Genomic DNA, 24,631 nt, shown 5'->3' with positions numbered 1-24,631 from the left:
AAAATAGTGCAATTTTGGTCACTTTTTATATAATGAAAAAATAAATAAAAATCAATAAGTCCTATCAATGCAAAAATGGTACCGCTAAAAACTTCAGATCACGGCACAAAAAATGAGCCCTCATACCGCCCCATATGCTGATAAATAAAAAAGTTATAGGGGTCAGAAGATGACAATTTTAAACGTATTAATTTTCCTGCATGTAGTTATGATTTTTTCCAGAAGTACGACAAAATCAAACCTATATAAGTAGGGTATCATTTTAATCGTATGGACCTACAGAATAAAGAGAAGGTGTCATTTTTACCGGAAAATGTACTACATAGAAACAGAAGGCCCCAAAAGTTACAAAATTGCGTTTTGTTTTTTTCAATTTTATCTCGCAATGATTTTTTTTTTGTTTCGCCGTAGCTTTTTGGGTAAAATGACTGACTTCATTACAAAGTAGAATTGGTGGCGCAAAAATTAAGCCATCATATGGATTTTTAGGTGCAAAATTGAAAGTTATGACTTTTTAAAGCCAAGGAGGAAAAAACGAAAAATGCAAAAACGAAAAATGCAAAAACAGAAAAACCCCGGGTCCTTAAGGGGTTAAAATTTTCCACCTACGCACCCCATATGAGCGCTTGTTTTTTGCGCCAATTGTAATAGCATCATTTATTTTACCGCAAAATCTATGGAGAAACAAAAATATTTGTGGGGCAAAATAGGAAAAAAAAATGCCAATTTATACAAACTGTGTTATTTTACTACTTTTAACCCCTTAAGGACCTAGCCCATTTTCACCTTAAAGGGGTTCTCCGGTGCTTACACATCTTATCCCCTATCCAAAGGATAGGGGATAAGATGCCTGATCGCGGGAGTCCCGCAGCTGGGGACACCCGCGATCATGCACGCGGCACCCCGTTTGTAATCAATCCCCGGAGTGTGTTCTGATTACGGGCGACTACAGGGCCGGTAGCGTGTGACGTTACAAACGGGGTGCCGCATGCATGATTGCGGGCGTCCGCAGCTGCGGGACTCCCGCAATAAGGGGATAAGATGTGTAAGCACCGGAGAACCCCTTTAAGGAGCACAGTGTTTTTTGCAAATCTGACCACACTAAGCATTAATAAATTTGGGAAGCTTTTACTTTACATTCTGATTCAGAGATAGTTATTTCGTGACATATTCTACTTTAACAATGGTAAATTTTCGGAGTTACTTGCATCCTTTCTTGGTGAAAAAGCCCAAACTTTCATGAAAACTTTGCTTTTTTTACTTTGAAACTCTGCTTTTAAGGAAAATGGACATTCCAAATAAATTCTATACTGATTCACATATACAATATGTCTATTTTATGTTGGCATCATAAAGTTGACATGTTTTTACTTTTGGAAGACATCAGAGGGCATCAAAGTTTAGCAGCAATTTTCCAATTTTTCACAAAATTTTCAAAGTTGGAATTTTTCAGGGACCAGTTCAGTTTTGAAGTGGATTTGAAAGGCCTTCCTATTAGAAATACCCCATAAATGACATTATAAAAACTGCACTCCTCAAAGTATTCAAAATGACATTCAGAAAATATGTTAACCCTTTAGGTGTTTCACAGGAATAGCAGCAAAATGAAGACGAAGATTCAAAATCTTCATTTTTACACTCACATGATCTTGTACACCCTGTTTTTGAAATTTTACAAGGAGTAATAGGAGAAAATGCCCCCGAAAATTTGTAACCCAATTCCTCTTGAGTAAGAAAATACCTCATATGTGGATGTAAAGTGTTCAGCGGGCGCAGTTGAGGGCTCAGAAGGGAAGGAGCAATAACGAGATTTTGGAGAGTGACTTTCTGAAATAGTTTTTAAGGGGAATGTCACATTTAGGAAGCCCCTAGGGTGCCAGAACAGCAAAAAAATTAAAATAAAAAAATAACACATGGCATACTATTTTGGAAACTACACCCCTCAAGGAAACATAACATGAGGTACAGTGAGCCTTAACACCTCACAGGTGTTTCACGATAAATGTCACCGTAAATTTGAAAATACATTTATTTGGCGTAAGGACATCCCTCATATTAGGACGTAAACTGCTCTTCGGGTGCACACCAGGTCTCGGAAGAGCAGGAGCGCAGTCAGGGGTCTTGAGCATTTACATGGAGCCCGCACAGTGAGACCCCCCCCTCAAAGAGAGTTACATGGGGTACACTAAGTTACTAAAGTAGGGTACGGTGGGACGTAAAATGATAAAACAGGTTATGTTCCCAGAATGATGACCCAGAGCATAGCCAAAACTAAAAAATATGCCCTCCCCCAAACCCTGTGATCTGAATCATCATTCTGGGAATGTCATGTGTGTTTCCGTCCCTAACCTGTTGCCTCAAATGCGCACCCCGGTCAGGTGGAAAGAGAGCGCTGCGCAATTGAGGCAACATAAAGTCCCCAATGATAGTGACTCAGTGACCCATGACCCTTTGAGTGGTGTGTCCTTCCATATCCCCCTCTTGTGACACACACTGGATTTTTTCTGGGATCGTCCTTTCTTTCCAGTGTGGGGACTTCACCTGTAAAGTGTTGGCCTGGTACGATCCTGGCACCTATAACTTCCGTTCCATGGGAACTACGGCCTGCTCTTTCCCAGCCGCCAAAAAGATCAGGGCCCTTAGGTCTTCTTGGAACTGGAGGAATGTCCCTGTGTTGCCAGCGTACTGGGACAGTACAAGAGTTGTACATGGCAACTTGTACCAAGTAGACAGCAACTTTTTTTGTACCATATCCGTGTTTTCCGCATGGCGTTATATATGGCTTGAGGACTTGATCAGAAAGATACACCCCTTATCATGGAATCTACAAGGTTGACAGGGGGAGGGGGCCTTTCTCAAGATCCCAATGGTTGCCATGGCAGTAGGAAGCCAGCAGATTGCCTCTTGTCTGGCTAGTACAGCAGCCTGTGAAGTCCAGCTATAGGCTGGATCGCACAGGCTGCATGTCAGTGTACACTGACAGTTAAACTGTTCTGCAGTACAGATGTACTGCAGCTTAGTATAACCTATAAAAAGTTAAAAAAAAAAAATGGGTTTAAAAAAAATAAAGTGTAAGAAAATAAAAATATATGCTTTTTCCCCCAATAAAGCCCTATATTCTAAAAAAATAAATAAAAAATAAAACACTACCAAACCTATACATAATCTGTATTGCAACGTCCAAAATGGTCAGTACAATAAAACAATAATGGCATTTATCCCGAACGGAGAAAGCTGTTTAAAAATACAAAAAAAAGCAAACGTTGGTCCAAAACGTAGAGTAAAAAAAGATCAAAAGGTAGTATTTTGGTCCAAAACGTGAAATAAAAAAGATCAAAAGGTAGCTGTCAGAAAATGACAACACAAAAAAGGGGAAAAAAGGGGTTTGAGAAGTTAAATACAAAAAAGCTATATAAATTGGGTATCGTACAGACCCACAGAATAATTTTTACCATACAATGAAAAAATTTAATAAAAAATGCCAAAATGTTTCCAATTTTCCACAATTTGGAGTTTTTCACAAAAAATGCTCCATGAATCAAAGATTTACCACGAATATAAAGTACAATATGTCATGAAAAAACAATCTCAATCATATTGCTAAGCAAAAGCATGTCAGTTAACACTTAAAGAGACATGCCATATTTGAAAAATTGGGCTTGGTCATTATAGAGTATCTGTCACCAAATAAAACAATATATTATTGTTTCCTTGTGTAATTAGCAGACACTTTTCCATTCACTTGCTTTTAAAATCATCAACAAATGTTTAAAATGTGATATAAAAAAAACTTTCCCTGCTGCAATACAGTAAGTTTGGTCTCCTCCTTCTCCCTGCACTGAGCTTGATTGACAGCTGCACAGAAAGTGAAAGCTCCACAGATTCTCACAGAAAGCTGCACAGACTGAAACCTGCAGGAGCGCGTCACTGATAGCAACACAGACTGAAACTTGCACAGAGCCTTAGGTCTTCTATTTTTCACAGCACTGCAGCCAGGCTTCAGTTATGTCATGTCTGCTGGGAAACGCCCACTTTCTCCTGCTGGGAAATTGCACATGTGAGCAAAAAGAAAAAGGTATGATACAGAGCTTTTTTAAGCTCTGACATTTTGTTTAAGGGCGCGAGGGGTGTTAGGAGTAGCTAGGGAACATAGCCTGAGGCAGTTTAGAACAGCTTATTTGGTGACAGGTACTTTTTAAAGGTAAAAACAGGCGGCATCCTTAAGGGGTTAAAGTAGAAAACGTCACGAACAATCTCAAACAGAATTGTAAATAAAAGCAACTTAGAGTTAATAATGCATAAAGTAACAGGTCAGATTCTTTTAACCCCTTAACAATGAGCGCCGTAAATACGCGGCGCTGCCAAGTGTCACTTCGCGCACAGCGCTGTACATTTACGGCACTGCGTTTCTTGATCACCCCCTCTCAGGACGCGGTGATCGGAACGGGATGACTGCTGATAGAGGTCAAAATTGAGATCCCTGCTCTGGAAGTCCGGGCAGAGCGGGGCAAAGATGGCGGCGGCAGACAGCGGGGGACCGGCGGCAGCAGTGAAAATCTGGTAAGTGATCTTCACTGCTGCATTGTAGTTTCACAACTACAACTCCCAGCATGCCCAGATAGCAAAAGGCTGTCTGGGCATGCTGGGAGTTGTAGTTTTGCAACATCTGGAGGGCTACAGTTTAGAGACCACTGTATAGTGGTCTCTAAACTGTGCACTTCCAGATGATGCAAAACTACAACTCCCAGCATGCCCTTCGGCTCTCTGGGCATGCTTGGAAGTTGTAGTTTTGCAACAACTGGAGGCACACTGGTTGGGAAACACTTACCTAACTCAGTGTTTCCTAACCTTTGTGCCCCCAGCTGTTGCAAAACTACAACTTCCCAGCATGCCATGACAGACCATGCATGCTGGGAGTTGTAGTTTTGCAACAGCTGGAGATTTGCCCCTGCCCCATGTGAATGTACAGGGTACATTAACACGGGCGGGTTTACAGCAAGTTTCCCGCTTTAAGCTTGAGCTGTAGCAAATTTTCCTCCACAGCTCAAACTCCCAGCGGGAAACCTGCTGTGAACCCCCGCCCGTGTGATTGTACCCTAAAAAAACACTAGACTACAAAATAAAGGGTAGAACACTACATATACACCCTCCTACACCTCCTACCCCCCCCCCCCCCCCAAACGTTAAAACTTAAAAACGTCTTATTTGGCAGTGTTTACAAAACGGAGCCTCCAGCTGTTGCAAAATAACTCCCAGTATTGCCGGACAGCCATTGACTGTTCAGGAATGCTGGGAGTTTTGCACCAGCTGGATCACCCTGTTTGGGGAACACTGCCATGTCCATCCCTATTTAAATCCATAATTTAGGCCTCAAATGCACATGGCGCTCTCTCATTTCGGAGCCCTGTCGTATTTCAAGGAAACAGTTTAAGGTCACATATGGGGTATTTCCGTACTTTTTTTTTCTCCTTTCACCCCGTTTACATTAACATGCTGTGCTGGTGTTGCCCCACACCTCATTTTCATAAGAGGTAAAAGAAAATTTGGAACGTAACTTCTCCTGAGTATGGAAATACCCCATATGTGGGTGTAAAGTGGCTCAGAAGTGAGAGCACACTATGTACATTTGAGGTCTGAATTGGTGATTTGCACAATGTCATTTTGAATACTTTAATGGGTGCAGTTTTCATAATGGGGTCCATTATAGTGTATTTCTAACAAAGACCCTCAAATTCACTTCAAAACTGAACTGGTTCCTGAAAAATTCCCATTTTGAAATTTTCATGAAAAATTGGAAAATAGCTGCTAAACTAAAAAAGCCCTAAAAAGTAAAAACATGTCAACTGTATGATGCAAACACAAACTAGACATATTGTATATGTGGATCAACATATCATTTATTTGGAATGTCCACTTTCCTTACAAGTAGAGAGCTTCAAAGTTCGAAAAATGCAAATTTTGATGTGACTTTTGGATTGCTTTTATTAATTTTTTGGTATATGAAATGCCCAGAAATATGCATTTTATTTTTTAACACAAACCATTGACAATGCAGTTTAACCCCTTAAGCATTCAGCATTTTTTAGTTTTTGCATTTTAGTTTTTTCTTCTTTACCTTTCAATTTTCCACCAAAAAATCTGTATGATCGCTTTTTTTTTTGCAACACCAATTCTACTTTGTAATTACATCAGTCATTTTACCCAAAAATCTACGGCAAAAACAAAAAAAGAAATCATTCCGTTTCTACGATTAAAATGATACCCTAATTATATAGGTTTGCTTTTTGTCGTATTTCTGGAAAAAATTACGACTACATGCAGGAAAATGAAAACGTTTAAAAATGTCCTTTTCTGACCCCTATAAGTTTTTATTTTTCCACATATGGGACAGTATGAGGGCTAATTTTTTGCGTAGTGATCTCAGTACCATTTTTGTTTTGACCACTTTTTGATCACTTTTTATTCATTTTTCATATTATAAAGTGGCAAAAATAAGCTATTTTGGACTTTTTTTTTATGTGTACGTCATAGACTGTGTGGTTTAATTAATAGATTTTCTATAGTTCGGACATTTACGCACGCCGCGATACCACATATGTTTATATTTTTATTTACACAGGTTTTTATTTATGGGAAAAGGGGTGTGATTCAGACTTATTAGGGAAGGGGTTAAATCACATTTATTAACACTTTTTTTGCAGTGTTATAGCCCCCATATAACATTGCACACACTGATTTCCTACACTGATCACTGCTCTGCAATATCATTTAGAGATGAGCGAACTTACAGTAAATTCGATTCGTTACGAACTTCTCGGCTCGGCAGTTGATGACTTTTCCTGCATAAATTAGTTCAGCTTTTAGGTGCTCCGGTGGGCTGGAAAAGATGGATACATTCCTAGGAGACTCTTTCCTAGGAATGTATCCACCTTTTCCAGCCCACCGGAGCACCTGAAGGCTGAACTAATTTACGCAGGATAAGCCATCAACTGCCGAGCCGAGAAGTTTGTGACGAATCGAATTTACTGTAAGTTCGCTCATCTCTAATAGCATTGATCAGTGTTATCGCCACTCGACTGCTCCTGCCTAGATCTCAGGCACGGAGCAGTAATTCAGTGATCAGACAGCAAGGAGGCAGATAGGGACCCACCTCGTGTCTGTACAGCTGATCGGGACAACCCAGTTTCACCGCGGTGGTCCCGATCAGTCCGACTGAGCTGACGGGGATTTGGAGTTGTAGTTTTGAGACATGTTCGATAAAACTTTGTTACAGCAGTGTTGCTGCAGGCTGTGCTCCTCCTGCAGTCTTGTCAATCAGCCATCTCGTGTCCATGACCCTTGAACACGCTCATGCTGTTGTGTGATTCATCAATGTCCTAGGATGTTAGGGGGCCCCTAGTGGTGGGATTTTCAAAGGCAGTTTTCTTTAATAAAATGTGAACATTTTTTTAAGTATGTTAGAAATCTATAATTTTGCCAAGATGTACAACATATTAAAAGTTTTTATATCTGACAGTGCCCATTTAACATTATATTTTAAAAAAGTTTGGGCATTTACACACGGAGCAATATCCATGTTTATTTTTGATCACATTTTATTTACAAAATGAGAAAAGGGGGTGATTCACACTTATTAGAAAAAGGGGATAATTTCCATTTATGGCTTTCTGAAGCATTGAAGTACTGATCGGACAGCAAGGAGGTAGTTAAGGGCCCTCCTGCAATCCTCTAAGCTGATCGTGTCTTTGCGATTGTGCCGCAGACGTCCCAATCAGCTCCACTGAGCTACTGGCAGTAGATTTTGGGCATTTCAGATGTGGTAATCAACTTAATCCAGTCACCAGCCTGATTGCCGATGTCTGGCATTAGTCACGGAAACAAATTGATATAAAGCGAGCTCAGCTCCTGAGCTTGGTTCAAGCTGCCGCATGGCATCTCTCTCTCTCTCTATATATATCTATCTACAGTCGTTAAGGGGTTGAACTACCACTGTATCACATTTACTCACCACCACACATCTTCTCAAATACCAGGTAAAACTTCTCCTCTTCTTCAAAAAACTCTATTAGTTCCAGGACGTTACTGTGACAAATGAAAGCAACAGGCTTTAACATCAAATGTTAAGACGGCAAGTCCACACATTAAGATCATCAAACTGTGTTTGCTTCAATTTGTGCTAAGTTGTGACAGTTACAATAGTTTGCTGTGGATTTTTGTGGAAAATTGACAAAAAAATCTAGTTATTTTCACTGACGTGTGGACTCTTCGATCACCTTATAACAGCAGTGAAATGAGACGTGCAATGAATACACTAACCTGTGGCCTTGACATTGATATAACATTTCTACTTCTCTAAACACTCTACTTCGACTGTGACCAGGTCGTTTCTCTATAATCTGTTGATAGAGACAGAAACAGAAAATTTATCATACATTTAGTCATATTTCATGGTCCTAAAACACTGTAGTTAAAGAAGAGAGACTGGTTTGCTTTAAAAAAAAAAAAAAAAAAAATACACTAATGAAACTTTTCAATCTGGTCAGGTATAAAGCAACTGACTGTATGTGTAAAAAGAAAATGTAGGAACCTCTAATAAATTATAAACACGTGTTGATACAGGACATAGGCAAAAATATATACAGTTTATTGATTCCTTGTAACCCCTTGCCGCAAATGGACATTCATTAACGTCCATTTGTGGCTCCAGAGGCATGACACGCGCTCAGCAGGTGGGTCCCTGCTGCTATCTGCAACCAGAACCCACGGCTAATGCCGGACATCACCAATCAGGCTGATGTCCGGCATTAACCCTTTAGACGCGTCTAAAATGATAGTAAACATTGCCAGATAGCTCAGTGGTGCTTCTTGGGGCCGCCGTGATGAAATTGCGGTATCCTGAACCGCATGCAGGAAACGCGGACGATCCCTACCTGCCTCCTCACTGTCCGATGACTGCTCCGTACCTGAGATCCAGGCAGGAGCAGTCGAGCGGCAATTACCCCGATCAATGCCATGCTATTGCATGGCAGTGATCAGTGTAGGAAATCAGTGTGTGCAATGTTATTGTGCCCTATGGGAACTATAACAGCGCGCAAAAAAAAATAAAGTTAATGTGATTTAACCCCTTCCCTAATAAAAGTATGAATCACCCCCATTTTCCGAAAAAAACGAAATAAAAATAAACATATGTTGTATCGCCGCATGCGTAAATGTCCGAACTATAAAAATATAATGTTAATTAAACTGCACGATCAATGGCATACACATAAAAAAAAATTCAAAGTCCAAAATAACGGCAAAATTAAGTTATAGATGTCAGAAGAGGACCTTTTTCAAAGTATTAATTTTGATGCTTGTAGTTGTAATTTTTTTTTTTGTAGTAAAATATAATCAAACCTATATAAATTGGGTATCCATGCGACCGTATGGACCTATAGAATAAATATAAGGTGCAATTTTGGCGCAAAGAACAAGCCCTTGTATGGATTTTTAGGTGGAAAATTGAAAGTTATGATTTTTAGAAGGCGAGGAGGAAAACATTAAGTGACAAAATTAAAAATCACCAAAAGGGAAGGGGTTAAAAGAAATCTGCCAGCTGCATTTGCTGCAGACAACATATAAAAGCAAACCGTGTCTTTTCAAGGTGGTGTGTTCGAAAAGCTCAACTGCCACGGCCTGGCAAGTTTCCTCACTGTCCCTCACATCCGAGTCCCTCCTTGACTTTTGTTCAGAGCCCTGTACATAAATAAAGGAGGGAATGGAAGTGATGGCAAGCAAGGGGCTGTAACACTTGAGCAGCTTGGCCTTGCCAGAGAAATGAAAAGGCGATAGTTTAACCATCATCAGCTCCGGTAAAGGTACTGTTCACTTTATTTCCATAACAGCTATCTAAGTGTCTGCAGCTATTAGACGCAAATAAAACTGACAGAGAAAGCCAATAACCGCACAGTTGAGTCTTTTCACACCTTTGTACTTATTTATTTTACTGCTCCATGGTGGAGCTTTATGAAAAGCTGTGTAGACGAAAAGTTGCTGAGTTTCCCATAGCAACCACTTGGATTGATTTCATTTTTGAAAAGGCCTCTGAAAAATTAAACAAGCGATCTGATTGGTTGCTATGGGGAACTCAAACTTCTCCTCTGGACAGGTATTGATAAATCTCTCCCCTTAACTTTAGACACCAATGGCACATTCAAAGCAGATGTGAATAGATGCCAAGAAGGAGTTTTTAGACATCAACGTAAATAAAAACAGCTTTAAAACCATAAACACTTACTTTCACAGCATATTCCTTATTGGTGATTAAGTTAATGCAGCTTTGGACCTTGGCATAAGCTCCCTCACCAAGCACTTCATCCTGAAGCTGATACACATCTATACAGATAAATGAAAGACACCAACAATTTTAAAGAAGTTTTAGACAAAATGCTCAAATGAAACAACACACATGAACAAGAACCATGAAAACTTGCATACAAACATTTAATGTAATTTAAAGTGTTTCTAGCATCCAAAATATCCCCTTTTCATCCACTTTGCTTCCATGCACCCTCCCTTTAGTGCAGCCTGGGATCAGTCTCTGGACTCCCTCATCCCACTTTAGGAGTTCCATAAACTGAGTGGCTTGCAGGGCTAAGCGAAAATGCAGGGGGGGGAAAAAAAAAACATGAAAACAGCCTCCTGACCCCAGAGGTGATAGCATCATACAGATCTGGGTGGGGAGGGATCTGTGAGCAGTTTATCAGCTGACCCAAGACAGAACCTCCTCTGTGGATCAGGCTAGTGACGGTGAGTGTATATTGTACGTAAACATATTTTATTTCTGTATTTTCTACTAACTACATCCTGTACTACATATTTTTCTCCAAGTAGTGTTAATTATGCACCCACATACTAATGAAGTACATACTGTACTTCCTGTTTGGTTACTAACCCCTTCAGGACACAGGGCGCACAGAAACTTCCTTGGTGCCTGGGCCTTCTTTTGATCACCACTGCTTGCCAGGTGGTGATTGGGCTGGGATGACTGCTGATATCCACCCCCCCCCCCCACACACACACACACACCCCATAACAGTGATCGGCGTTATTGGCCGCTCAATTCTGACCAACGCATCCCATCACTGCTTTTCCCAGCCAATCGGGTCTCAGGAAAATAAGGGTGACTGTTCCCATCAGAGCCATCACTATCACCAAAACCAAGACCGCCAATGACAGAGGAGAAAGACCCCAGCTTTCTTCCCCCCACCCCATCATTTAGTGATGAGCCCCCTAGGAAGCGGGGCCACAGGGCAAAGCTATTAGAGGCCCCTCATAGTAGTGTCCCTGTCCCCCTTATAGGTGACCCAGTCTAGACCCCAGTTCCGGATGGTTATGAGCCAATAATTCCTGGGCTTGTTGGCCACTTAGGAATCCAAATTGACTGCACAGTCTTCACTAAAATGGACGTTACATTTTTTTTTTGTCAGTGAGGACTGTCAATTTGATGGCGGCAATTTGATTCCTATTAGGGAACAACTGCCCAATGAATAAAGAGTGGGCCAAAACTTTGGGTCTCCAGAGGATGCAAGTTCCCTACTTGTAAGAAATGGGGGGGAAAATACTCACCTCAGTCTGAAGAACTTGCCTAAGGAAATCTTCAGTCAGCTTTTGTCACCTGCATCATGCTGGGCTGTAGCGAGACGAGCAGGGAGGTAGGGGGACCAGGACCCATGAGGTACAACCCCAGGCGCTGACCGTTGGCGAGAGGGGGTTGACCGTACATCCACACTGCCTGTGCCCCCTCAATCGCAAATGGGAAAACAGTGAACGGTATGTTCCCGAGTCCCCACCTGAAAACAGAAAAGATAAGGGAGATAAAAATGTAAACGTCCCTAAACTAGAAAACAAAAAATGTGAGACCTGGTCTGGGGAGAACCCAGACCAGTGTCTACCTCATTAAGACACTAAGCTAAAACGGATTACCTCAGATGCCTGTGGGCGGGTATACCCTGCTGGGAGGAGCAGACTTTTCTGTTGCCATAGTGTCAAGCCTCCTCGAGACAGCAGCATATACCCATGGTCTGTGTCTCCCAATGGAGCAGATAGAGAAAGTTAAGTTTTATTTATAGTATCATTTATACTTTTGGACTGGGAGAACTGCCTATGATAGGTGATTAGATACCCTACTTTATCTATTCTTACATTATTTTGATCTAAACGTGGTAATGTCAAGTCTTATTACAGGCACACCAAATGTGGATGACTGGCTAAATGAAGCCTGTGAGGTGTTTTCTGATAAAACCTTTATCCAAGCTAAGTATACACCCTCTCTGAAAGCAGTCTTTAAGGAGCTGACCCAGTGCCATAAATCATATATTATTAGTTTCTGGGAAGTACAAAGTTTTGAGTCCTACATAAAAAATAAAATAGTCCCCGGAGGACTGCGTGTCTCTATTTAACCATCTACTAGACTACGCACTCCAAGTGTCTTAAAAAGGTGGGAGGAGGCGGACACAAATTGTTCAATTAAATTCTTACAAATACTTCTGAAAGAAGAAAAGCAGAACTTGGAGGTCTCTGGCAAAAAACTGAGGCAGCAGCAGGAAGTCACGGTGAGGTTAAGGGGCGACCCTAAATTTGTAGTGAAGGAAACCCAGCTCCAAACCCAGAGATTATGTTATAACCTAAAAGAGAAAACATACTCCGTTTGTCAGAGACCTCCAAGAATTCAGGGAAAACAAGACTCAGGCTGGATTCCCATTACGTTTTCCCCCATACGGGAGCGCATACGGCAGGGGGAGCTAAAAACTTGCGCTCCCGTATGCCTGCATGTGTGCTCCCGTATGTAATTCATTTCAATGAGCCGACCGGAGTGAAACGTTCAGTCGGCTCATTTTTGCCCCGTATGCGCTTTTACAACCGGACCTAAAACCATGGTCGACCACAGTTTTAGGTGCGTGGAAAAATCGCATAAGGGGAAAAATGAGCCGACCAAAGTTTCACTCCAGTCGGCTCATTGAAATGAATTACATACGGGAGCGCATACGCAGGCATACGGGAGCGCAAGTTTTTTAGCTTCCCCCCTTCCATATGCGCTCCTGTATGGGGAAAAACGTAATGGGAACCCAGCCTTACCTAGTCCTAGACAAAAATCAGCAGAAAGAGACGGAGACAGAACCCTCATCGGAGACTGATTTTTCTGACAGGAAGAAGGGGAGCGGAGAAAGGGGAAGAGGCAGGGACAGGAATCAGAGATATAGGGGAAGAGGAAGCTCATGGGCTACAGTGAGAAACCAAACACAAGCATGTGGAAGCTCCTCCGTGACACCATCCAACTCCCTCTTCCTCTTTTTTTCTGACGGGGAGAACCTGTACCTTTTTCGACCTACCGTTGGCAGAGGGAAGATGTAGGCTCAGCATGCAAAACTAACAATACCCCGCAGATTCTCCATCTGTCTGATCATCCTTTGACAGAAATACAAACTCAGGCTCTAAGTAGAGGGTTGTCTTTTGTACCGACGGTTAATTTTGACTCCTTTACATGGACAAAACACATCCATCTATTTACCAGAAAACTAGGCTGGCACAAGTAATTTCAAAATCTAGAACGTAAAAAATGCCAGGATTTGGGAGTTACACCGGAGGATCTTAATACAATCAGAGATCTTACGGATTTATCGGCAATGGGAGAGAGGGACAGAGGTGAAGGTTCATTCACTGAACTAAGAGCCAAAAGTAAGGACAAGAAAAGTAAGGCTCGAGATCTTTAGGGACCTTGTGACCAGGGACCTGAGAAATCTACAAACCAAAGACCGTACACTCCGTAACAATTTATGTTATAAAGAGAGACAAGCCCTCAGGGAACTAGAAAACAATAACTCTCTTATAATCAAGCCATCTGATAAGGGGGGGGGAGGGGGGGTAACATTGTTGTCCTGGAGAGAAACCAGTATAAACGCATGTGTCACAGGATCCTTGATGAAGGAGTCATTTGAGATCTTGGCACAGGACCCTACGGCTAAATACAGAGAAACCCTCACCATCATTTTACAGGAGGCTAGAACAAATAAATTGATGACTAAGAATTTGAATGCCTGTGTCCAACTTCTCCCATTACCCCCACATTCTATGCTTTGTCGAAAATACATAAGGGCTTGATCCCACATCTTTTTGGGCTGGTGGGATGCCACCATAGTGTTTGTCGAAGAGAGAGAAAATTATTATGAGCATGCCACACTATGGGCACGATATTTAGATGTTTTTGTCTTGTGGACAGGTACCAATATAAAGTTGACGGAATTTATGGAGTTAATAAATTCTAATCATATTGCTTCTCAAAGGTATATGTAAAAGGAAGGTCAATCAATAGCTTTTCCGGACCTTACTATCTCAAAAAGTGTACAACCTAAATACCTCTGTTTATCATAAGGCCACCTCGAAATAGCCTCCTGAGGAGGTAGAGTTGTCACCCGGTCCCCCTGAAAAGGGGGATCTCAAAAGGGCAATATCTCCGCCTCAGGAGGAACTGTTCGGGTAAGGCTGAGTTTGTGGCACAGGCGAGAGACTTGAGGGGGAGATTTAAAGAGTGAGGATATCCTGACCATGTCCTTACTTCGGCCTATAGAACAGCCAAAGCTACTCCAAGGGACCATCTTTTGGTCACTAAACCTAAAAAATGGGAATTATGACTAACCGATAATTCTGTTTTCTTGAATCATCACATCAGCACCACACAAAGAGCACAAAGAGGTTAAAAAGCCCCTCCCCAGACAACCCCTCAGTGTTTACAAATTAACTAAGAAGCATACATATATAACAAACATAGGTATACAACTTAGGGAGGGATTAAAGGGTGCTGATGTGATGATTCAAGAAAACAATTATCGGTAAGTCATAATTCCCATTTTTCACCTCATCACAACATCAGCACCACACATGAGACATACCAGATAATGTCTAGGGAGGGACCACAGCTTGAAGCTCTTTCCGTCCAAAGGCCAAATCTTGAGACGAGTCTACATTCAGCTTGTAGTGTTTAAAAAAGGTGTGAGGTGTAGACCATGTTGCTGCTCTGCAGATCTGTTCTAAAGATGAAGAAGACTTTTCAGCCCAGGAGACAGACATTGCTCTCTTTGAGTGGGCTTTTATATGCTCCGGAATTTGTTTCCCAGATCTTCTGTAAGCTTCAGAGATAGCGGACTTTACCCATCTAGCAATAGAGGCTTTAGAAGCTTTCTTCCCCTTGTTAGGGCCTTGAAACTGGACAAAAAGATTTAGATCCTTCCTCCAATCCTTTGTTTGCTCTAAATAAAGAAGGATTGTCCTTCTCACGTCCAGGAAATGGAATATTTCTTCTTTCTTGTTTTTTTTGGAGAGTTACAGAAGGTGGGATGGATGAGGTCTTGAGACCTATGAAAGTCTGTCACTACTTTTGGTAGGAAATCCGGATTTAGTTTTAGAATAATCCTGTCTTCAAGGATAGTTAGGTAAGGTTCTTTGATGGGTAACGCCTGAATTTCACTTACCCTTCTTGCGTTTGTAATGGCTGTCAAGAAAACGGCTTTCCAAGTAAGAAATTTTATTGAAGAATTAGAAAGTGGTTCAAAAGGTTCCTTTGTAAGACCAGTAAGGACTAGATTTAGATCCCAAGGAGGTGATAGATTTGATATCTTGGGTTTCAATCTGGCCATAGCCCAAAAGAATCTTCTAATCGACTTGTGGTCAGCAATATTGGAGTCAAAAAAACAACCCAAAGCTGAAGTCTGTACTTTTAAAGTACTAGTAGATAATCCCTTGTCCAGACAGTCTTGAAGAAAATAAAGTATTTGAGGGATATTAGGATTCAAGGGATCCGGAGGACAGGAACCACACAAGGAGACAAACTTTTTCCAGTAGACTGCCAAAGTTGTTGTTTTTTTTGTTTTTCAAAAGAGTATCAATAACTAAGAGAGACCCTTCTGATTTAAAATCGACCGCTCAAGAGCCAAGCTGTCAACTGCAGACTTGACAGGTCTTTGAAGAACAGCGGACCCTGCATTAGAAGATCTTCTATTATGGGAAGAGGATAAGGATGATCTATGGACAGGTGTTGAAGTAGGGCATACCATCCTCTCTTGGGCCACCTTGGGGCTATGAATATAACCCTGGATTTCTCCATGCTAATCTTCTGCAGAGTCCTGCTGATCAGAGGGAACGGAGGAAATGCATAGACTGTTTTGAAGTCCCATCTCTGCTGAAGCGCACCTATCCCGTCTGGGAGATGGCCTGGAAAAAGGGAAAATAATTTCTACCTTCCGATTTTTCCGAGTGGCGAAAAGGTCTACTTCGGGTATTCCCCACTTTGAGACTAGCTCCTGGAAAACTCGAGGATTGAGTTCCCATTCCCCCGGATTGATTTGGTGGCGACTTAAATAATCCGCCTGAATATTTCCGCTTCCTTTGAGATGTATAGCAGAAATCGATAATATCATGTTCTCTTCCCCCAAACATTTTTTTTTCTGCCAATACTTGGAGGTTGTGTCTTTTTAATCCTTGATGATTCAGGAAAGCTACTAGCCGCATAGTCTGTATAAATCTTCACATGATTATTCAGCGTGGAATGCAAGAGGTAATGGAACCTAACAGGGACATTGCTTTCTTGATGGTAGTCAGGTTGGCTTGATAAAAGGCTTTGATTTTTTGAATTAACGCCAGGACTTTTTCGTTCGGCAGGAAAGTCCTTTGCTTGTTTGAGTCCAGCATCATCCCTAAAAAAATCTTTTGTCTTGCAGGAACGAGATTTGACTTTTGGGAGTTTATAATCCAACCTAAATCCTGGAGAGAGAGGATTGTTAGATTGACATGTTGAACCAAAAGTTCCTTGGACTGAGCAATGACTAGAAGATCGTCCAGGTATGGAATAATTAGGATTCCCTTCAATCTCAAGGCCACCACTACTTCTATCATTACTTTTGTGAAAATCCTCAGAGCAGAGGATATTCCAAATGGTAGTGCCTTGAATTGAAAGTGAAAGGTCAATTGGTTTTGAATTACAGCAAATCTCAAGAATATTTGATGAGCCGGGAAAATGGGTATGTGGAAATATGCGTTCCTTAGATCTATTGTTGCCATCCAGGCATTCTGGGGTATTAAGGGAACCGCTGTTTTGAGTGTCTCCATCTTGAAGCGTTTGTAAAATATGTAACTGTTCAGATGTTTTAGATTTATTATGGTTCTGAAGGAACAGTTTGGTTTGGGAACAAGAAAAAGGCGAGAATAGTGGCCCTGTTCTTGTTCCTCCCGAGGAACAGGAATGATCGCTCCTAGAGCTAACAGTTCCTGGACCCCTTGAAACGATTGATTAAACAAGTTGAACAGAGATTTGTTGTGCAGAATTTTTGAGGTGGAGGGGAAACAAACTATTCTGAACCCATTCTTGATAGAACTCAAAATGAACTGGTTCTTTGTTATACTCTCCCATTGATGGTAAAATAGAGTTAGTCTTCCCCCACTGGAGACAAGTCACTGTTTTTTGTCCGGATTGTTAGGGTTGAGCAAGAAGCCTCGTCCTTTACCTCCCTTAGGGTAACTCCATCTGCCCAACTTCCCTTTGCCTTTGTATTCTCTCTGCTTGTTCTTAAAGGGATGAAAATTCCTCTTCGGTTTTACACCTTTTTCTTCAGGGAATTTTTTTCTTGTTGTCTGCTGCTTGCAGTAGGATGTTATCTAACACAGGTCCAAAAACCAGATTACCTTCAAAGGGAATAGAAAATTTAGTTTTTGAGACAGAGTCCCCTTGCCAATTCTTGAGCCACAGAGCTCGTCTGTCCAAGCTAGATAATGCTGCTGACTAAGCAGTCATCCTTACAGATTCTGCTGAAACATCTACCAAAAAAGCAGTGGCAAGTTTAAGCATAGAAATGGAAGAAAGCAGTTTATCTCTAGGTGTTTTATTCTCAATATGGCTTTCTAATTGACCTAGCCATAAAAATAAAGATCTTGCCACACTTGTGGCTGCAATGTTGGGGTTTAATAAAGCGGATGAGACATCCCAGTTTTTCCTCAGAATCCCCTCCATTTCCCTATCTAAAGGTTCCTTTAATTGTGAAGAATCCTCAAAGGGCAGATACGTCTCACTACTTTAGCCACTTGTATATCTACTTTAGGAGCTTCACTCCATCACTCTGTATCCTCACCACTAAATGGGAACTTCGCTCTGAATTCCTTAGCAATCATGAGTTTTTTTTTTTTTTATCAGGATCCTTCCAATCATCTAAGATCAGGCTTTTAAGGTTCTCATGAATAGTGAACGTATTCTGTTTTCTAAGTTTTAATCCTGCAAACATTTCATCTTGTACAGAAAGGGTAACCTGAGGATCTTCTATGTTCATGGTACTTTTTACTGCATTTAAAAGAGTATCAGTATCTTCTGCAGAAAATAGTATCTCTTCTAATTTTTTGGAAGTAGAAGGAAGATCTTCTTCCGAATCCAAGTTAGAAGAAAGAATATTTACTTCAGAATCTGAATCCACAAGAAAGGATGGCTTAGATTTTTTAGCAGGAGGAGGATCATGAGAAGATGGCGTAGGCAGAGCAGCTGCCACAGAGGCCTGGACCTGTTGATTAATTATTGATCTTAATTCATCCATAAAGGACGAAGTCTCCTGCTGAACAATCTTGGCCATACAAGAATTACATAGAGCTTTAAGATGCCCTTCAGGTAGCCTCTCATTGCAAATAGCACATTTCTTAGGCTTGGCCTTAGAAGGTTTTTTCGGGGTCTCCTTGTCTCCCTAAAAGAGGAGAGAAGGAAATCCATCAATAAATAAAAAAAAAAAGTAAGTAAGTGAACCCCAAAGGGCCAGATATTCACTGGGCTGATGGACTTCCCCAGCTCCAGAGACTCGGAGCGGTTAGAAGCAACCTCCATTCTGACAAGAAGACAATGAAAGGAAGGAGGTCTTACCTTAAATAGCCCAGCTGTGATTTGAATTTGGCGCCCTTTCTGCGCCTTCAGTGTATAATTCCACCTCCCGCTGTAAATTTTCAAATTTTCCACTGCCGGGGAGGCAGAACTTCCGGTCCCCGGCTATCCCAGAACTCCACGCGCAACGTAACACGACGTCATGCGCCAGCACCGCTCAGGACCCAGAAGAAGGACCAGGGGAAACATATGTGCGCCCGAGATCCTGCCTGTATTCTCCCCCCCATGTACATCAAAGCATTATTATTTGGGGTTTCTATACCTAATAATCATGTGTGCTTTGAGACTTGCCTCAAAGTCCTAATGTGCAGTAAAAATACAGGCAGCCCTACGGGGCAGCATTGACACATACCTATTTCGGCAGCGTGTGGGTTAATCTGGATTTAGCACGCCCGCTGTGTATTTTCAGTGAGCGATTGACGTGTCTCCCACTCTGGCGTCAGCTGGGAGACACATCACTGCTGAATCCCGCCCACCACTCCAGAAGCAGATATGAGCTCAGACGCAGACCTGGCTCACATGTGCGCTTAGAAGCCGGCACGACTCCACGGCTCCCAGCCACAGCGGGTTCGCACATACAGGAGCATGGACGCAATAAGCCATAACAGTGAGTAGGAACTCCCTCTTCTCTCCAAAGGAACCCTGGGAATTGAAGTGAGCCTTATTGTAGATTATGTGTTTCTTTGCAAGGTATACAGACTGGACTAAAAGGCTATGTCTGCTCACTAGTACTATGCTATATGTTGATGTGCTATGACACCCACTGAGCACATGATTTTCTACAGTATCGGCGACTCTAGTCTACGCTAAACAAATATATGCAATAGCGCATTTGTTTCCTTTTAGGTCACTGTCTCCTTCTATGCCCCTGAAGAGGACACCCTACCAAGGTATGAAATGCGTCGGGAAGCTTTGAAGACGTGTTATACTGGGATAGTGATCTATGTATCTGTAGTAATGAGAAAATACATTAATAAGTTTAACAGCTCGTCTAACTATACTATGCGTCCCTTTAAATCAACTGATGCCGGAAAGCTTAACAGATTTGTAAATTACAACTATAAAAAAAAAGTTAATCCTTTCAGTACTTTAGTACTTGTAGTAGCAGCTGTATACTACAGAGGAAGTTCTTTTCTTTTTGAATTTCTTTTCTGTCCCAACCACAGTGCTCTCTGCTGACACCTCTGTCCATGTCAGGAACTGTCAGGAATTGTTCATAGATTTAGCCCTGTAATGGGCTAGCAGTGACAGATCGACTTCCCCTTTATTTTTCTTTAATGCCGGTGTGAGGCGCAGGAGCGGATACAAGTCTGCACCTCACACCGGCGCTCAGGGTGTATGGAGGGGGGCGGTGGCCCCCAGCTGATTTCAGTAGCTGGGGGACACTGCTCAGAGAACCCCTAACCCCCCATCTCCCCCCCCCCCCCCTTCCGGCCGGTGTGAGGTGAGATTTCCGAACCAGCCCCGTGCAGTGCAGTCTGTCCTCTCTCCCCTCCTCCCCCTGCTCTGTGTTTTCCCCCTGCAAACTTGCAGCCTCTCCGTGGTAGATTAGGTCCTGTGGAGAAAGAGCAGGGGGAGGGGGAGAGGGATGGAGCTGTGTGTGGGGGAGGAGCTGTGTACCGAGCTGTGTGCGGGTGATTGAGCTGTGTACCGAGCTGTGGACGGCGGGAAGGGTGGTTGTATATGTATGTAATTATGATTAGGGGGGTGTACCAGCGGCGGGTGTATGTGTGATGTCTGTGTATGTATGATGCGCGTGCGATGTCTGTATGTATGATGCGCGTGCGATGTCTGTATGTATGATGCGCGTGCGATGTCTGTGTATGTATGATGCGCGTGCGATGTCTGTGTATGTATGATGCGCGTGCGATGTCTGTGTATGTATGATGCGCGTGCGATGTCTGTGTATGTATGATGCGCGTGCGATGTCTGTGTATGTATGATGCGCGTGCGATGTCTGTGTATGTATGATGCGCGTGCGATGTCTGTGTATGTATGATGCGCGTGCGATGTCTGTGTATATATGATGCGTGTGTGATGTCTGTATATATGATGCGTGTGTGATGTCTGTATATATGATGCGTGTGTGATGTCTGTGTATATATGATGCGTGTGTGATGTCTGTGTATATATGATGCGTGTGTGATGTCTGTGTATATATGATGCGTGTGTGATGTCTGTGTATATATGATGCGTGTGTGATTTGTGTATGTAATGTATGATGGTGGGGCAGTGGCGGGTGTATGTATGATGTGTGCATATGTATGGTGTGTATGTGTGATGTGTGTATGATGTCTGTCTGAGTGCGATATGTGTATGTGTATGATGTGTGTGTGTATGTAATGTATGATGGGGGCAGCGGTGTGTATGTATGATGTAGGGATCGACCGATATCGTTTTTTTAGGGCCGATACCGATAATAGGTGGAGGTTAGGGCCGATAACTTATACCGATATTCCGGTATAAGTGATCGGCTATTTATCCCCCCTCGACACCGCTGCAGGTCATTGATTTAAAGCGGGCGCTTTAAATCAATGCACTGCAGTGGCTTTTGCGGTGCCATAGGCCGCCGCCGCCACCACCACCAGCTTCTCTCCCCTACCTGTCAGGGTGGTCCGGCCCATCCATCCTTCCTTCCTGTAGTGTCCGGCGGCATTCCGAGTGGAGGGTGAACCGGTCCGGGCTGTCCTTCTTCTCCGACAGTCATCTTCTCCACTCCAGGCAGGCTCCGGCCTAGTACGCTGCATAGACGCCGTTGTGCAGTGACACCCGTGCGCAGCGACGCACCTGACGTCACGGCGTAGCGGCATCTATGCAGCGTACTAGGCCGTAGCCTGCCCGGAGTGGATAAGAGGACCCCCGGAGAAGGAGAGCCCGTACCGGTGCACCCTCCACCCGGAATGGCGCCGGACACTACAGGAAGGAAGGATGGATGGCCCGGACCACCCCATTATGGGTAAGTTTATTTATTTTATTTTTTTATTGACTCGGAGGGTGGGGGAGGGCCCCACCGGTATAGCGGTATGGGCAAAAATCCATACCGGTATACCGCCCAGCACTACGGTGGGGGGTGCGACGCGGTGGGTCGGTCGCGGTGCAGCGGTTCGAGGGGGGGGGGGGGGGGGGCGGGGCATTATCGGCAAGGTAATTGCCGATACCGATAATGCCCAAAATCGTGATTATCGGCCGATAATATCGTCCATACCGATAATCGGTCGATCCCTAGTATGATGTATGAATGTATGTAATGTATAATATAGGGGGCTTTGGCCGGTGTATGTATATGTGTATGCATGTATGTTTTGTACAGGGGTGAACTGACAAGTGCCGCCGCCAGTTGTGCTAATTTTTTTTTATTTTTTAGTGGCTTCTGGCCACCCGCACTAAATTGCACCCCCAGAATCCCGCCCCCTTCATTCTCACCCGCCGACCAAGAGCCCCACAGATGCAGGCAAACACACCCGAACCAAAACTACAACTTCCAGCATGTTGCACCATAACCTAAACTGTAGAACTATAAAGTGTAACATGCTGGGAGTTGTAGTTTTGGTTCGGGTCAGCTGCAGAGCCATAGGCTGCATCAGGGCATGCTGGGTGTTGTAGTTACTAACTGCAATTCCCAGTATTCCTTGACACAGTCTATGGCTCTGCAGCTGACACGAACAAAAACTACAACTCCCAGCATGTTACACAATAACCTTAACTGTACTACTATACAGTGCAACATGCTGCAAAACCCACTGAACCATAGGCTGTATCAGGGCATGCTGGGAGTTGTAGTTATCTAGTAACTAAATGCAACTTCCAGCATTTTCTGACACATAAATTAGAGTAAATAAAATGCAGCACACAAACTGGAGAAGCCCTCCCCCCCCCCCCCCCCCCCCCCCCCCCCCAAGTAACAGCGTTGTTCAGTGATTTAAAAAACTAAAAACTCCATATATAAGTCCCTATGAAGACTGAAAAATAGTGATTAAAATATTTTAAAAAGTACGTATACATGTGAATAAGCCCCTTTCCTAATAAAAGTTCTGATAAATGGTTCCAATAAAAACTAGAGATCACGGCACATAAGATTACCCTCATACATCCCTGTATATGGAAAAATTGGAGTTATAGGGGTCAGATTGGGGGGGGGGGGCTTGCCTCGGGTGTAAAAGGAGCTACAGCTCTCCGGCCACTAATATCCTGGCATGCTGCAATCACCATGGCCGCTATTAAACCATTAGATCACTGCTGTCTAAGTTGACAGCAGTGTCTAAAGGGATCTTATATCCATCCCTGGTGGTCTAGTGGGGGGGGGGGGGGGAATCGTACTATTTTGGTTGAAATTATTTCATCTACCAGGACAAGTGGATTTTTTTGAGGGACAAGTATATTGTGTTCCGCTTAACCCCTTCATGACCCAGCCCATTTTCACCTTCAGGACCTGGGCATTTTTTGAAAATCTGACCACTGTCACTTTAAACATTAATAACTCTGGAATGCTTTTACTTATCATTCTGATTCCGAGATTGTTTTTTTGTGACATATTCTACTTTATGGTATTCAGGGATGTGGAATTTCTATAGCCCGACGCCCCGGACTAGCAGTTTTGGGCGCCGGGCAGGTGAATTTGTCCGCCCCTTAGCCCGGCTTCGGGCAAGCAGGGCCGGACCTGACAAGTGCGGCGGATCTGCAGTCTGTATGGAGCGGGCAGGATTTGGGAGCCTGCTCCACACAGACTGCAGATCCGAAGCAGAGCAGGGGAGATGAGAAGCTGTGTATTGGTCTTCTCTCCCCTGCTCTGCAGACGTGCGGGGAAGATGAGGGGGCGTGGCTTACTTCTCCCCGTGCAGACCTGCGTCCTCTGCCTTCACTCCCCCCAGCTGTAGCTTCGGAGAGCTGAGGGGAGGAGGCGCGTCTGCACGGGGAGACTGTATGCGGTGCTCTACAGTATGTATGGAGCGGGCTCGGGATTCCTGCCCGCTCCATACTCTGCAGCCCCCGGCTGTTCTTAGTAGCCGGGGGCCGCCGCTAATGCCAGCATGCGGCGATCGCCGCGGCTGGCTATTAACCCTTTAGATCGCCGCTGTCAAAGCTGACAGCGGCGTCTAAAGCCTGGGTTCTCAACCTGGGGTACGCGAAAACGCTGACAAATACCGGCCATGCATTGGCCAGTATTTGTCAGCGCATAGCCGCGGCAGCTCACTGTACAGTAGCGCGGCCAGAGATGCGGCCGGTTCTACTGTAAGTGAGCTGCGTGGTTGCCAGGTAGACGTGTGGCCTCCCCTGACGTTGCGCGGAGTTGCCGTACAGCGCAGGGGGACCTCACACGTCAGTGCGGCCCTGTGGAACATCCCGTGAAGCAGCAGGCAACAGGACCACAGGACGCCAGGTAAACAACTGTATGGGACGGAGCACAAGGCATTAAGATGGAGGGGGAGAGGGATAATGGGGGGGGGGGAGTAATAAAGCACAAGGCATTGAAATTTTATGTCCTGTGCTTTATTACTCCCCTCTCCCCTTCCATCTTAATCCCCTAGCACCATTCCCCCTTCCTCTGATCCCCCTTTTGCCATATCGGATAATAATGGCACAAGGGGATTAATATGGAGGGGGGAAAATGACAAAAGGGGATCAGAGGGAGGGGGGAATAATGACACAAGGGGATTAATATGGAGGAGGGGGGAGGGTTGATTATCCCCC

General features: G+C 43.5%; 1 protein-coding gene across 2 annotated transcripts in view; it reads right to left on the bottom strand.

Annotated features, from left to right (window-relative positions):
* The window catches only part of MKNK2 (MAPK interacting serine/threonine kinase 2), a 104,500-nt gene that overhangs the window by 32,285 nt on the left and 47,584 nt on the right, over positions 1 to 24,631 (bottom strand). For both annotated transcript variants that reach the window (XM_056570972.1, XM_056570963.1), the window contains exons 5-7: positions 10,277 to 10,374; positions 8,317 to 8,396; positions 8,009 to 8,082 (exon numbers count right to left, since the gene is read on the bottom strand). In XM_056570972.1, coding sequence (XP_056426947.1) covers positions 8,009 to 8,082; positions 8,317 to 8,396; positions 10,277 to 10,374 — 252 coding nt within the window. The remainder of the gene's footprint in view (positions 1 to 8,008; positions 8,083 to 8,316; positions 8,397 to 10,276; positions 10,375 to 24,631) is intronic.

This window comes from Hyla sarda, chromosome 1, assembly GCF_029499605.1.
Source record: "Hyla sarda isolate aHylSar1 chromosome 1, aHylSar1.hap1, whole genome shotgun sequence".
Classification (NCBI taxonomy): Eukaryota; Metazoa; Chordata; class Amphibia; order Anura; family Hylidae; genus Hyla; species Hyla sarda.
This window is presented reverse-complemented; position numbering and strand designations above follow the sequence as displayed.